Source organism: Electrona antarctica (genome assembly GCF_951216825.1).
Source record: "Electrona antarctica genome assembly, chromosome: 1".
In the NCBI taxonomy this organism is placed as follows: Eukaryota; Metazoa; Chordata; class Actinopteri; order Myctophiformes; family Myctophidae; genus Electrona; species Electrona antarctica.
In genome coordinates, this window is record NC_136806.1 from 1,705,888 (window position 1) to 1,718,702 (window position 12,815).

The window sequence follows — 12,815 nt, forward strand, 5'->3', positions numbered from 1 at the left end:
TCGGCATGTTGGGAACTGGAGTTCTGTGGGGCCTTCGGCATGTTGTTGAACTGGAGTTCTGTGGGGGCTTCAGGCATGTTGGGAACTGGAGTTATGTGGGGCCTTCGGCATGTTGGGAACTGGAGTTCTGTCGGGCCTTCAGCATGTTGGGAACTGGAGTTCTGTGGGGCCTTCGGCATGTTGGGAACTGGAGTTCTGTGGTGCCTTCAGCATGTTGGGAACTAGAGTTCTGTGGGGCCTTCAGGCATTTTGGGAACTGGAGTTCTGTGGGGCCTTCGGCATGTTGGGAACTAGAGTTCTTTGGGGCCTTCGGGCATGTTGGGAACTGGAGTTATTTGGGGCCTTCGGCAAGTTGTTGAACTGGAGTTCTGTGGGGCCTTCAGGCATGTTGGGAACTGGAGTTCTGTGGGGCCTTCGGGCATGTTGTTGAACTGGAGTTCTGTGGGGCCTTCTGCATGCTGGGAACTGGAGTTCTGTGGGGCCTTCGGCATGTTGGGAACTAGAGTTCTGTGGGGCCTTCGGCATGTTGGGAACTGGAGTTCTGTGGGGCCTTCGGCATGTTGTTGAACTGGAGTTCTGTGGGGCCTTCAGGCATGTTGGGAACTGGAGTTATGTGGGGCCTTCAGCATGTTGGGAACTGGAGTTATGTCGGGCCTTCAGGCATGTTGGGAACTGGAGTTCTGTGGGGCCTTCAGCATGTTGGGAACTGGAGTTCTGTCGGGCCTTCAGCATGTTGGGAACTGGAGTTCTGTGGGGCCTACGGCATGTTGGGAACTGGAGTTCTGTGGTGCCTTCAGCATGTTGGGAACTACAGTTCTGTGGGGCCTTCAGGCATTTTGGGAACTGGAGTTCTGTGGGGCCTTCGAGCATGTTGTTGAACTGGAGTTCTGTGGGGCCTTCAGGCATGTTGTTGAACTGGAGTTCTGTGGGGCCTTCGGGCATGTTGGGAACTGGAGTTCTGTGGGGCCTTCGGCATGTTGTTGAACTGGAGTTCTGTGGGGCCTTCGGCATGTTGGGAACTAGAGTTCTTTAGGGCCTTCGGCATGTTGTTGAACTGGAGTTCTGTGGGGCCTTCGGCATGCTGGGAACTGGAGTTCTTTGGGGCCTTTGGTATGTTGTTGAACTGGAGTTCTGTGGGGCCTTCGGGCATGTTGGGAACTGGAGTTCTGTGGGGCCTTCGGCATGTTGTTGAACTGGAGTTCTGTGGGGCCTTCGGCATGTTGGGAACTAGAGTTCTTTGGGGCCTTCGGCATGTTGGGAACTGGAGTTCTGTGGGGCCTTCGGCATGTTGGAAACTGGAGTTCTGTGGGGCCTTCGGCATGTTGTTGAACTGGAGTTCTGTGGGGCCTTCAGGCATGTTGGGAACTGGAGTTATGTGGGGCCTTCGGCATGTTGGGAACTGGAGTTCTGTGGGGCCTTCGGCATGTTGTTGAACTGGAGTTCTGTGGGGGCTTCAGGCATGTTGGGAACTGGAGTTATGTGGGGCCTTCGGCATGTTGGGAACTGGAGTTCTGTCGGGCCTTCAGCATGTTGGGAACTGGAGTTCTGTGGGGCCTTCGGCATGTTGGGAACTGGAGTTCTGTGGTGCCTTCAGCATGTTGGGAACTAGAGTTCTGTGGGGCCTTCAGGCATTTTGGGAACTGGAGTTCTGTGGGGCCTTCGGCATGTTGGGAACTAGAGTTCTTTGGGGCCTTCGGGCATGTTGGGAACTGGAGTTATTTGGGGCCTTCGGCAAGTTGTTGAACTGGAGTTCTGTGGGGCCTTCAGGCATGTTGGGAACTGGAGTTCTGTGGGGCCTTCGGGCATGTTGTTGAACTGGAGTTCTGTGGGGCCTTCAGGCATGTTGTTGAACTGGAGTTCTGTGGGGCCTTCGGGCATGTTGGGAACTGGAGTTCTGTGGGGCCTTCGGCATGTTGTTGAACTGGAGTTCTGTGGAGCCTTCGGCATGTTGGGAACTAGAGTTCTGTGGGGCCTTCGGCATGTTGGGAACTGGAGTTCTGTGGGGCCTTCGGCATGTTGTTGAACTGGAGTTCTGTGGGGCCTTCAGGCATGTTGGGAACTGGAGTTATGTGGGGCCTTCAGCATGTTGGGAACTGGAGTTATGTCGGGCCTTCAGGCATGTTGGGAACTGGAGTTCTGTGGGGCCTTCAGCATGTTGGGAACTGGAGTTCTGTCGGGCCTTCAGCATGTTGGGAACTGGAGTTCTGTGGGGCCTACGGCATGTTGGGAACTGGAGTTCTGTGGTGCCTTCAGCATGTTGGGAACTACAGTTCTGTGGGGCCTTCAGGCATTTTGGGAACTGGAGTTCTGTGGGGCCTTCGAGCATGTTGTTGAACTGGAGTTCTGTGGGGCCTTCAGGCATGTTGTTGAACTGGAGTTCTGTGGGGCCTTCGGGCATGTTGGGAACTGGAGTTCTGTGGGGCCTTCGGCATGTTGTTGAACTGGAGTTCTGTGGGGCCTTCGGCATGTTGGGAACTAGAGTTCTTTAGGGCCTTCGGCATGTTGTTGAACTGGAGTTCTGTGGGGCCTTCGGCATGCTGGGAACTGGAGTTCTTTGGGGCCTTTGGTATGTTGTTGAACTGGAGTTCTGTGGGGCCTTCGGGCATGTTGGGAACTGGAGTTCTGTGGGGCCTTCGGCATGTTGTTGAACTGGAGTTCTGTGGGGCCTTCGGCATGTTGGGAACTAGAGTTCTTTGGGGCCTTCGGCATGTTGGGAACTGGAGTTCTGTGGGGCCTTCGGCATGTTGGAAACTGGAGTTCTGTGGGGCCTTCGGCATGTTGTTGAACTGGAGTTCTGTGGGGCCTTCAGGCATGTTGGGAACTGGAGTTATGTGGGGCCTTCGGCATGTTGGGAACTGGAGTTCTGTGGGGCCTTCGGCATGTTGTTGAACTGGAGTTCTGTGGGGGCTTCAGGCATGTTGGGAACTGGAGTTATGTGGGGCCTTCGGCATGTTGGGAACTGGAGTTCTGTCGGGCCTTCAGCATGTTGGGAACTGGAGTTCTGTGGGGCCTTCGGCATGTTGGGAACTGGAGTTCTGTGGTGCCTTCAGCATGTTGGGAACTAGAGTTCTGTGGGGCCTTCAGGCATTTTGGGAACTGGAGTTCTGTGGGGCCTTCGGCATGTTGGGAACTAGAGTTCTTTGGGGCCTTCGGGCATGTTGGGAACTGGAGTTATTTGGGGCCTTCGGCAAGTTGTTGAACTGGAGTTCTGTGGGGCCTTCAGGCATGTTGGGAACTGGAGTTCTGTGGGGCCTTCGGGCATGTTGTTGAACTGGAGTTCTGTGGGGCCTTCAGGCATGTTGTTGAACTGGAGTTCTGTGGGGCCTTCGGGCATGTTGGGAACTGGAGTTCTGTGGGGCCTTCGGCATGTTGTTGAACTGGAGTTCTGTGGAGCCTTCGGCATGTTGGGAACTAGAGTTCTTTGGGGCCTTCGGGCATGTTGGGAACTGGAGTTCTTTGGGGCCTTCGGCATGTTGTTGAACTGGAGTTCTGTGGGGCCTTCGGCATGTTGTTGAACTGGAGTTCTGTGGGGCCTTCGGCATGTTGGGAACTAGAGTTCTTTGGGGCCTTCGGCATGTTGGGAACTGGAGTTCTTTGGGGCCTTCGGCATGTTGTTGAACTGGAGTTCTGTGGGGCCTTCGGCATGCTGGGAACTGGAGTTCTGTGGGGCCTTCGGCATGCTGGGAACTGGAGTTCTGTGGGGCCATCGGCATGCTGGGAACTGGAGTTCTGTGGGGCCTTCGGCATGTTGGGAACTGGAGTTCTGTGGGGCCTTTGGCATGCTGGGAACTAGAGTTCTGTGGGGCCTTCTGCATGCTGGGAACTGGAGTTCTGTGGGGCCTTCGGCATGCTGGGAACTGGAGTTCTGCCGGTTCAACCAATTTTGGACTGAGGGCCATTCTAAAAACGCCTTCTAAATACTGACCTGAGTTTTCTGAACAACTTCAAATATTTATATAGCAGCATCAATTATTTTATTTTTTTTTAACAATTTTGAATACTGTACATACTGTACAGAACCCCAAGAGGGGTTCCCATCCAGAATGGGTTCAAGCTCAGCCAATAGGAACACAGAGGGGGCTAAAGGTTAAAGGTCGTACCTGGTAGTCGAGGTTGGAAGGAACAACAAAGCCTGGAGCCAGACACATCTTCCTGTCAAACTGAACACACACACACACACACACACACGCGCACGCACACGCACGCACAGACACACACACACGCACGCGCACACACACACACACACACACGCGCGCGCACACGCACACACACGCTTAGTTGATTTCCATTTATATTACGATAAATGTGCGCGACTGTATAGACGAAACGGAAGTGGGGAGGAGGCTTCACTTCCACTTTATATTTTACTCATGATCAGAGCTTCCGTTGCTCCAGACTGTATGACGGAAGCATTTATATTTGACTCATGATCAGAGCTTCCGTCGCTCCAGACTGTATGACGGAAGCATTTATATTTTACTCATGATCAGAGCTTCCGTTGCTCCAGACTGTATGACGGAAGCATTTATATTTTACTCATGATCAGAGCTTCCGTTGCTCCAGACTGTACGACGGAAGCATTTATATTTTACTCATGATCAGAGCTTCCATTGCTCCAGACTGTATGACGGAAGCATTTATATTTTACTCATGATCAGAGCTTCCGTTGCTCCAGACTGTACGACGGAAGCATTTATATTTTACTCATGATCAGAGCTTCCATTGCTCCAGACTGTATGACGGAAGCATTTATATTTTACTCATGATCAGAGCTTCCGTTGCTCCAGACTGTATGACGGAAGAGTTTGAACATTGCGAGAGGTGACAGTCTGGCAACGCGAGACTACATGACACACACCACACACCACACACCCCACACACACACACACACACACACACACACACACACACACACACACACACACACACACACACACACACACACACACACACACACACACACACACACACACACACACACACACACACACACACACACACACACCTGGTTGGGTTGCATGTACTCCTCCAGGTATGTCCTACAGAGCCGGCGGTCCCAGTCGTCAGTGATGTGACCTCCATACATGATCTCCCCAAACAGGTAGCGGAGGTCCTCCCATGGGACCTACACACGCACGCACGCACACACGCACGCACGCACGCACGCACGCACGCACGCACGCACGCACGCACGCACGCACGCACGCACGCACGCACGCACGCACGCACGCACGCAGGCAGGCAGGCAGGCACGCACGCACGCACGCACGCACGCACAAACAATTTACAATTTAGGCTTAATCCAGAGAGAGTTACATTAAGCAATAACAAAAAGCATGGCAGTACATCACATACATAATACGTAGTTATCATGAAACATGCGTAAGCTAAGAACGTAACAGTGGAGTATCTATATAATGAAACTATGCATGTATACTTAATAGTGCTATATGTAAATAAAATGCTATTCTAGTGCTGTCTACATAAAATGCTATAAAGTGTAAAATGCTATAAAGTCTTCATAAAATGCTATATAAAGTGTAAAATGCTATAAAGTCTTCATAAAATGCTATAAAGTCTTCATAAAATGCTATAAAGTGTAAAATGCTATAAAGTCTTCATAAAATGCTATAAAGTCTACATAAAATGCTATAAAGTGTAAAATGCTATAAAGTCTTCATAAAATGCTATAAAGTGTAAAATGCTATAAAGTCTTCATAAAATGCTATAAAGTCTACATAAAAAGATATAAAGTCTTCATAAAATGCTATAAAGTCTTCATAAAATGCTATAAAGTCTACATAAAATGCTATAAAGTGTAAAATGCTATAAAGTCTTCATAAAATGCTATAAAGTGTAAAATGCTATAAAGTCTTCATAAAATGCTATAAAGTCTACATAAAAAGATATAAAGTGTAAAATGCTATAAAGTCTTCATAAAATGCTATAAAGTGTAAAATGCTATAAAGTCTTCATAAAATGCTATAAAGTCTACATAAAATGCTATAAAGTCTTCATAAAATGCTATAAAGTCTTCATAAAATGCTATAAAGTCTACATAAAATGCTATAAAGTCTTCATAAAATGCTATAAAGTCTTCGTAAAACGCTATAAAGTTTACATAAAATGCTATAAAGTCTTCATAAAATGCTATAAAGTCTTCATAAAATGCTATAAAGTCTACATAAAATGCTATAAAGTCTACATAAAATGCTATAAAGTCTTCATAAAATGCTATAAAGTCTTCATAAAATGCTATAAAGTCTTCATAAAATGCTATAAAGTCTTCATAAAATGCTATAAAGTCTACATAAAATGATATAAAGTCTTCATAAAATGATATAAAGTGTAAAATGCTATAGTCTTCATAAAATGCTATAAAGTGTAAAATGCTATAAAGTCTTCATAAAATGCTATAAAGTCTTCATAAAATGCTATAAAGTCTTCATAAAATGCTATAAAGTGTAAAATGCTGTAAAGTTTACATAAAATGCTATAAAGTCTTCATAAAATGCTATAAAGTCTACATAAAATGCTATAAAGTCTACATAAAATGCTATAAAGTCTTCATAAAATGCTATAAAGTCTTCATAAAATGCTATAAAGTGTAAAATGCTACAAAGTCTTCAAAAAATGCTATAAAGTCTAAATAAAATGCTATAAAGTCTACATAAAATGCTATAAAGTCTTCATAAAATGCTATAAAGTCTTCATAAAATGCTATAAAGTCTACATAAAATGCTATAAAGTCTTCAAAAAATGCTATAAAGTCTTCATAAAATGCTATAAAGTCTTCATAAAATGCTATAAAGTCTTCATAAAATGCTATAAAGTCTACATAAAAAGATATAAAGTCTTCATAAAATGCTATAAAGTCTTCATAAAATGCTATAAAGTGTAAAATGCTATAAAGTCTTCATAAAATGCTATAAAGTCTTCATAAAATGCTATAAAGTGTAAAATGCTATAAAGTCTTCATAAAATGCTATAAAGTGTAAAATGCTATAAAGTCTTCATAAAATGCTATAAAGTCTTCATACAATGCTATAAAGTCTTCATAAAATGCTATAAAGTGTAAAATGCTACAAAGTCTTCAAAAAATGCTATAAAGTCTACATAAAATGCTATAAAGTCTTCATAAAATGCTATAAAGTCTACATAAAATGCTATAAAGTGTAAAATGCTATAAAGTCTTCATAAAATGCTATATAAGTGTAAAATGCTATAAAGTCTTCATAAAATGCTATAAAGTCTTCATAAAATGCTATAAAGTGTAAAATGCTATAAAGTCTTCATAAAATGCTATAAAGTGTAAAATGCTATAAAGTCTTCATAAAATGCTATAAAGTGTAAAATGCTATAAAGTCTTCATAAAATGCTATAAAGTCTTCATAAAATGCTATAAAGTGTAAAATGCTATAAAGTCTTCATAAAATGCTATAAAGTGTAAAATGCTATAAAGTCTTCATAAAATGCTATAAAGTGTAAAATGCTATAAAGTCTTCATAAAATGCTATAAAGTCTTCATAAAATGCTATAAAGTGTAAAATGCTATAAAGTCTTCATAAAATGCTATAAAGTCTTCATACAATGCTATAAAGTCTTCATAAAATGCTATAAAGTGTAAAATGCTACAAAGTCTTCAAAAAATGCTATAAAGTCTTCATAAAATGCTATAAAGTCTTCATAAAATGCTATAAAGTGTAAAATGCTATAAAGTTCATAAAATGCTATAAAGTCTTCATAAAATGCTATAAAGTGTAAAATGATATAAAGTCTTCATAAAATGCTATACAGTCTTCATAAAATGCTATAAAGTCTTCATAAAATGCTATAAAGTGTAAAATGCTAACAAAGTCTTCAAAAAATGCTATAAAGTCTTCATAAAATGCTATAAAGTCTACATAAAATGCTATAAAGTCTTCATAAAATGCTATAAAGTGTAAAATGCTAACAAAGTCTTCAAAAAATGCTATAAAGTCTTCATAAAATGCTATAAAGTCTACATAAAATGCTATAAAGTCTTCATAAAATGCTATAAAGTGTAAAATGCTAACAAAGTCTTCAAAAAATGCTATAAAGTCTTCATAAAATGCTATAAAGTCTACATAAAATGCTATAAAGTCTTCATAAAAGTCTTCATAAAACACACACACACACACACACACACACACACACACACACACACACACACACACACACACACACACACACACACACACACACACACACACACACACACACACACACACACACACACACACACACACACACACACACACACCTGTGCGTTGGCCTCCAGGTAGTTGTACAGCACGTTGACAGAGATGGTGAGGTCGCCGGTGTTGAACGGATACTTCCTGTTCCAGCCCTGAGGTCCGAACTTCCTCCTCTCGGCCACGCAGGCGTGGAAATAACACAGAGAGAACAGCAGCGTCTTGAACTCCTGTTCCCTGCTGCACTGGTCCAATATGACCTGGAAATATATTTATAAACATATGTATAAACATATTAAACTCCTGCTCCCTGCTGCACTGGTCCAGGATCACCTGGAAATATATTTATAAACATATTAAACTCCTGTTCCCTGCTGCACTGGTCCAATATGACCTGGAAATGTATGTATAAATATATTTATAAACATATTAAACTCCTGCTCCCTGCTGCACTGGTCCAATATGACCTGGAAATATATTTATACATATATATAACTCCTGCTCCCTGCTGCACTGGTCCAATATGACCTGGAAATATATGTATAAATATATATATAAACATATTAAACTCCTGTTCCATGCTGCACTGGTCCAGGATCACCTGGAAATATATTTATAAACATATATATAAACATATTAAACTCATGCTCCCTGCTGCACTGGTCCAATATGACCTGGAAATATATGTATAAATATATATATAAACATATTAAACTCCTGTTCCATGCTGCACTGGTCCAGGATCACCTGGAAATATATTTATAAACATATATATATAAACATATTAAACTCCTGTACCCTGCTGCACTGGTCCAATATGACCTGGAAATATATTTATAAACATATTAAACTCCTGTTCCCTGCTGCACTGGTCCAATATGACCTGGAAATATATATATAAACATATTAAACTCCTGTTCCCTGCTGCACTGGTCCAGGATCACCTGGAAATATATTTATAAACATATATATAAACATATTAAACTCCTGTACCCTGCTGCACTGGTCCAATATGACCTGGAAATATATTTATAAACATATTAAACTCCTGTTCCCTGCTGCACTGGTCCAATATGACCTGTAAATATATATATAAACATATTAAACTCCTGTTCCCTGCTGCACTGGTCCAATATGACCTGGAAATATATTTATAAACATATTAAACTCCTGTTCCCTGCTGCACTGGTCCAATATGACCTGGAAATATATATATAAACATATTAAACTCCTGTTCCCTGCTGCACTGGTCCAATATGACCTGGAAATAACACAGAGAGAACAGCAGCGTCTTGAACTCCTGTTCCCTGCTGCACTGGTCCAATATGACCTGGACATATATTTATAAACATATTAAACTCCTGTTCCCTGCTGCACTGGTCCAATATGACCTGGAAATATATTTATAAACATATTAAACTCCTGTTCCATGCTGCACTGGTCCAATATGACCTGGAAATATATTTATAAACATATTAAACTCCTGCTCCCTGCTGCACTGGTCCAATATGACCTGGAAATATATTTATAAACATATTAAACTCCTGCTCCCTGCTGCACTGGTCCAATATGACCTGGAAATATATTTATAAACATATTTATAAACATATTAAACTCCTGCTCCCTGCTGCACTGGTCCAATATGACCTGGAAATATATATATATACATATATAAACACACATTAACTCCTGTTCCCTGCTGGTCCAGGATTACCTGGAAATACATATAAACATATTATAAATACATTTAAAAACATACATAAATATCTATAACTCCTGCTGTACTGGTCCAGGATTACAGGAAATGCATGACCAAGTTTCACAGCAATTCAAAACGAGCCACTGCTGCAAAATATAGATGCCAATATTAAATATGAATATAGATCAGTGAGTACAGAAATACTGTAAACCATTATGGCCCCCATGGGGTCCCCAGACCCTCCTGTAAACCATTAGATGGACCCCAGGGGGTCCCCAGACCCTCCTGTAAACCATTAGATGGACCCCAGGGGGTCCCCAGACCCTCCTGTATGTAAACCATTAGATCCCCAGACCCGCCGCTGACCCACCTGGTCAAAGTTGTCCAGCGCAGCGTGCAGGTTGGCGAGCATACCAGTAGGGGGCTCGTTGGTGATCTTTATGGCGTTCTCCAGAATGCCCTGAGAAACATTTCACATTCAAAAAATCAGACCTGTCTGAAGTGAGTGGTGCTGTGCTGTGCTGTGCTGTAACTGTAACTGTACTGTACTGTACTGTACTGTACTGTACTGTACTGTACTGTACTGTACTGTACTGTACTGTTACTGCACTGCACTGTACTGTACTGTACTGTACTGTACTGCACTGCACTGCACTGCACTGCACTGCACTGTCACCCAGGAGGATGCGTGGGCGCCGTCACCCAGGAGGATGCGTGGGCGCCGTCACCCAGGAGGATGCGTGCACGCCGTCACCCAGGAGGATGTGTGCCCGTCACCCAGGAGGATGTGTGCACGCCGTCACCCAGGAGGATGTGTGCACGGCGTCACCCAGGAGGATGTGTGCACGCCGTCACCCAGGAGGATGTGTGCACGCCGTCACCCAGGAGGATGTGTGCACGGCGTCACCCAGGAGGAGGCGTGCACGCCGTCACCCAGGAGGATGTGTGCACGCCTTCACCCAGGAGGATGTGTGCACGCCGTCACCCAGGAGGATGCGTGCACGCCGTCACCCAGGAGGATGCGTGCACGCCGTCACCCAGGAGGATGCGTGCACGCCGTCACCCAGGAGGAGGCGTGCACGCCGTCACCCAGGAGGAGGCGTGCACGCCTTCACCCAGGAGGATGCGTGCACGCCGTCACCCAGGAGGATGCGTCACCCAGGAGGATGCGTCACCCAGGAGGATGCGTCACCCAGGAGGATGCGTGCACGCCGTCGCCCAGGAGGATGTGTGCACGTAATAATAATAACAACCTGAGGTATGATGTGTTCTTGGGGGGTCAGGGAAGGCTCGGCGCTCATAAACACTCTGTAGTCAGGATGGCTGCCGTCACAGCATCGATCTAGCAGCTTCTCTAGAGAACCCAGCCAGCGCCCCACCAGATGGATGTTCTGAGGAGGGGGGAGGAGGAGGAGGGAGGAGAGGGGGAGGAAGAGGAGGGGGGGGGAGGGGGAGGGGAGGGTGGAGGAGGAGGAGGGAGGGGGAGGAGAAGATGTTTTAAAACTCAAAACGCTGCCATAAGCATCATTAACTCACAGTTCATATAGCCACACACACACACACACACACACACACACACACACACACACACACACACACACACACACACACACACACACACACACACACAGTATAACCCAGTGTCCCTCTCTATAGCAGCTTTCTCCATGGCCTATCAGTGTAAAGTGGAGAAACCCTATCAGTGTACCTGTAGAATGACCCAGTGTCCCTCTCAGTGTACCTGTAGAATGACCCAGTGTCCCTCTCTATCAGTGTACCTGTAGAATGACCCAGTGTCCCTCTCTAGCAGTGTACCTGTAGAATGACCCAGTGTCCCTCTCTAGCAGTGTAAAGTGGAGAAACCCTATCAGTGTACCTGTAGAATGACCCAGTGTCCCTCTCTATCAGTGTACCTGTAGAATGACCCAGTGTCCCTCTCTAGCAGTGTAAAGTGGAGAAACCCTATCAGTGTACCTGTAGAATGACCCAGTGTCCCTCTCTATCAGTGTACCTGTAGAATGACCCAGTGTCCCTCTCTAGCAGTGTAAAGTGGAGAAACCCTATCAGTGTGCCTGTAGAATGACCCAGTGTCCCTCTCTATCAGTGTACCTGTAGAATGACCCAGTGTCCCTCTCTAGCAGTGTACCTGTAGAATGACCCAGTGTCCCTCTCTAGCAGTGTAAAGTGGAGAAACCCTATCAGTGTGCCTGTAGAATGACCCAGTGTCCCTCTCTAGCAGTGTACCTGTAGAATGACCCAGTGTCCCTCTCTAGCAGTGTAAAGTGGAGAAACCCTATCAGTGTGCCTGTAGAATGACCCAGTGTCCCTCTCTAGCAGTGTACCTGTAGAATGACCCAGTGTCCCTCTCTAGCAGTGTAAAGTGGAGAAACCCTATCAGTGTGCCTGTAGAATGACCCAGTGTCCCTCTCTATCAGTGTAAAGTGGAGAAACCCTATCAGTGTACCTGTAGAATGACCCAGTGTCCCTCTCTATCAGTGTAAACTGGAGAAACCCTATCAGTGTACCTGTAGAATGACCCAGTGTCCCTCTCTATCAGTGTAAACTGGAGAAACCCTATCAGTGTACCTGTAGAATGACCCAGTGTCCCTCTCTAGCAGTGTACCTGTAGAATGACCCAGTGTCCCTCTCTAGCAGTGTAAAGTGGAGAAACCCTATCAGTGTGCCTGTAGAATGACCCAGTGTCCCTCTCTATCAGTGTAAAGTGGAGAAACCCTATCAGTGTACCTGTAGAATGACCCAGTGTCCCTCTCTATCAGTGTAAACTGGAGAAACCCTATCAGTGTACCTGTAGAATGACCCAGTGTCCCTCTCTATCAGTGTAAACTGGAGAAACCCTATCAGTGTACCTGTAGAATGACCCAGTGTCCCTCTCTAGCAGT

At 44.8% G+C, this 12,815-nt stretch overlaps 1 protein-coding gene across 1 annotated transcript in view; it reads right to left on the bottom strand.

Annotated features, from left to right (window-relative positions):
* Positions 1 to 12,815, bottom strand: part of dnah9l (dynein, axonemal, heavy polypeptide 9 like) — a gene marked incomplete at its 5' end in the record, with an annotated part of 234,184 nt that overhangs the window by 21,528 nt on the left and 199,841 nt on the right. Inside the window, 5 exons of the mRNA XM_079507118.1 lie at positions 4,101 to 4,160; positions 5,006 to 5,125; positions 8,285 to 8,476; positions 10,286 to 10,375; positions 11,169 to 11,306. Coding sequence (XP_079363244.1) covers positions 4,101 to 4,160; positions 5,006 to 5,125; positions 8,285 to 8,476; positions 10,286 to 10,375; positions 11,169 to 11,306 — 600 coding nt within the window. The remainder of the gene's footprint in view (positions 1 to 4,100; positions 4,161 to 5,005; positions 5,126 to 8,284; positions 8,477 to 10,285; positions 10,376 to 11,168; positions 11,307 to 12,815) is intronic.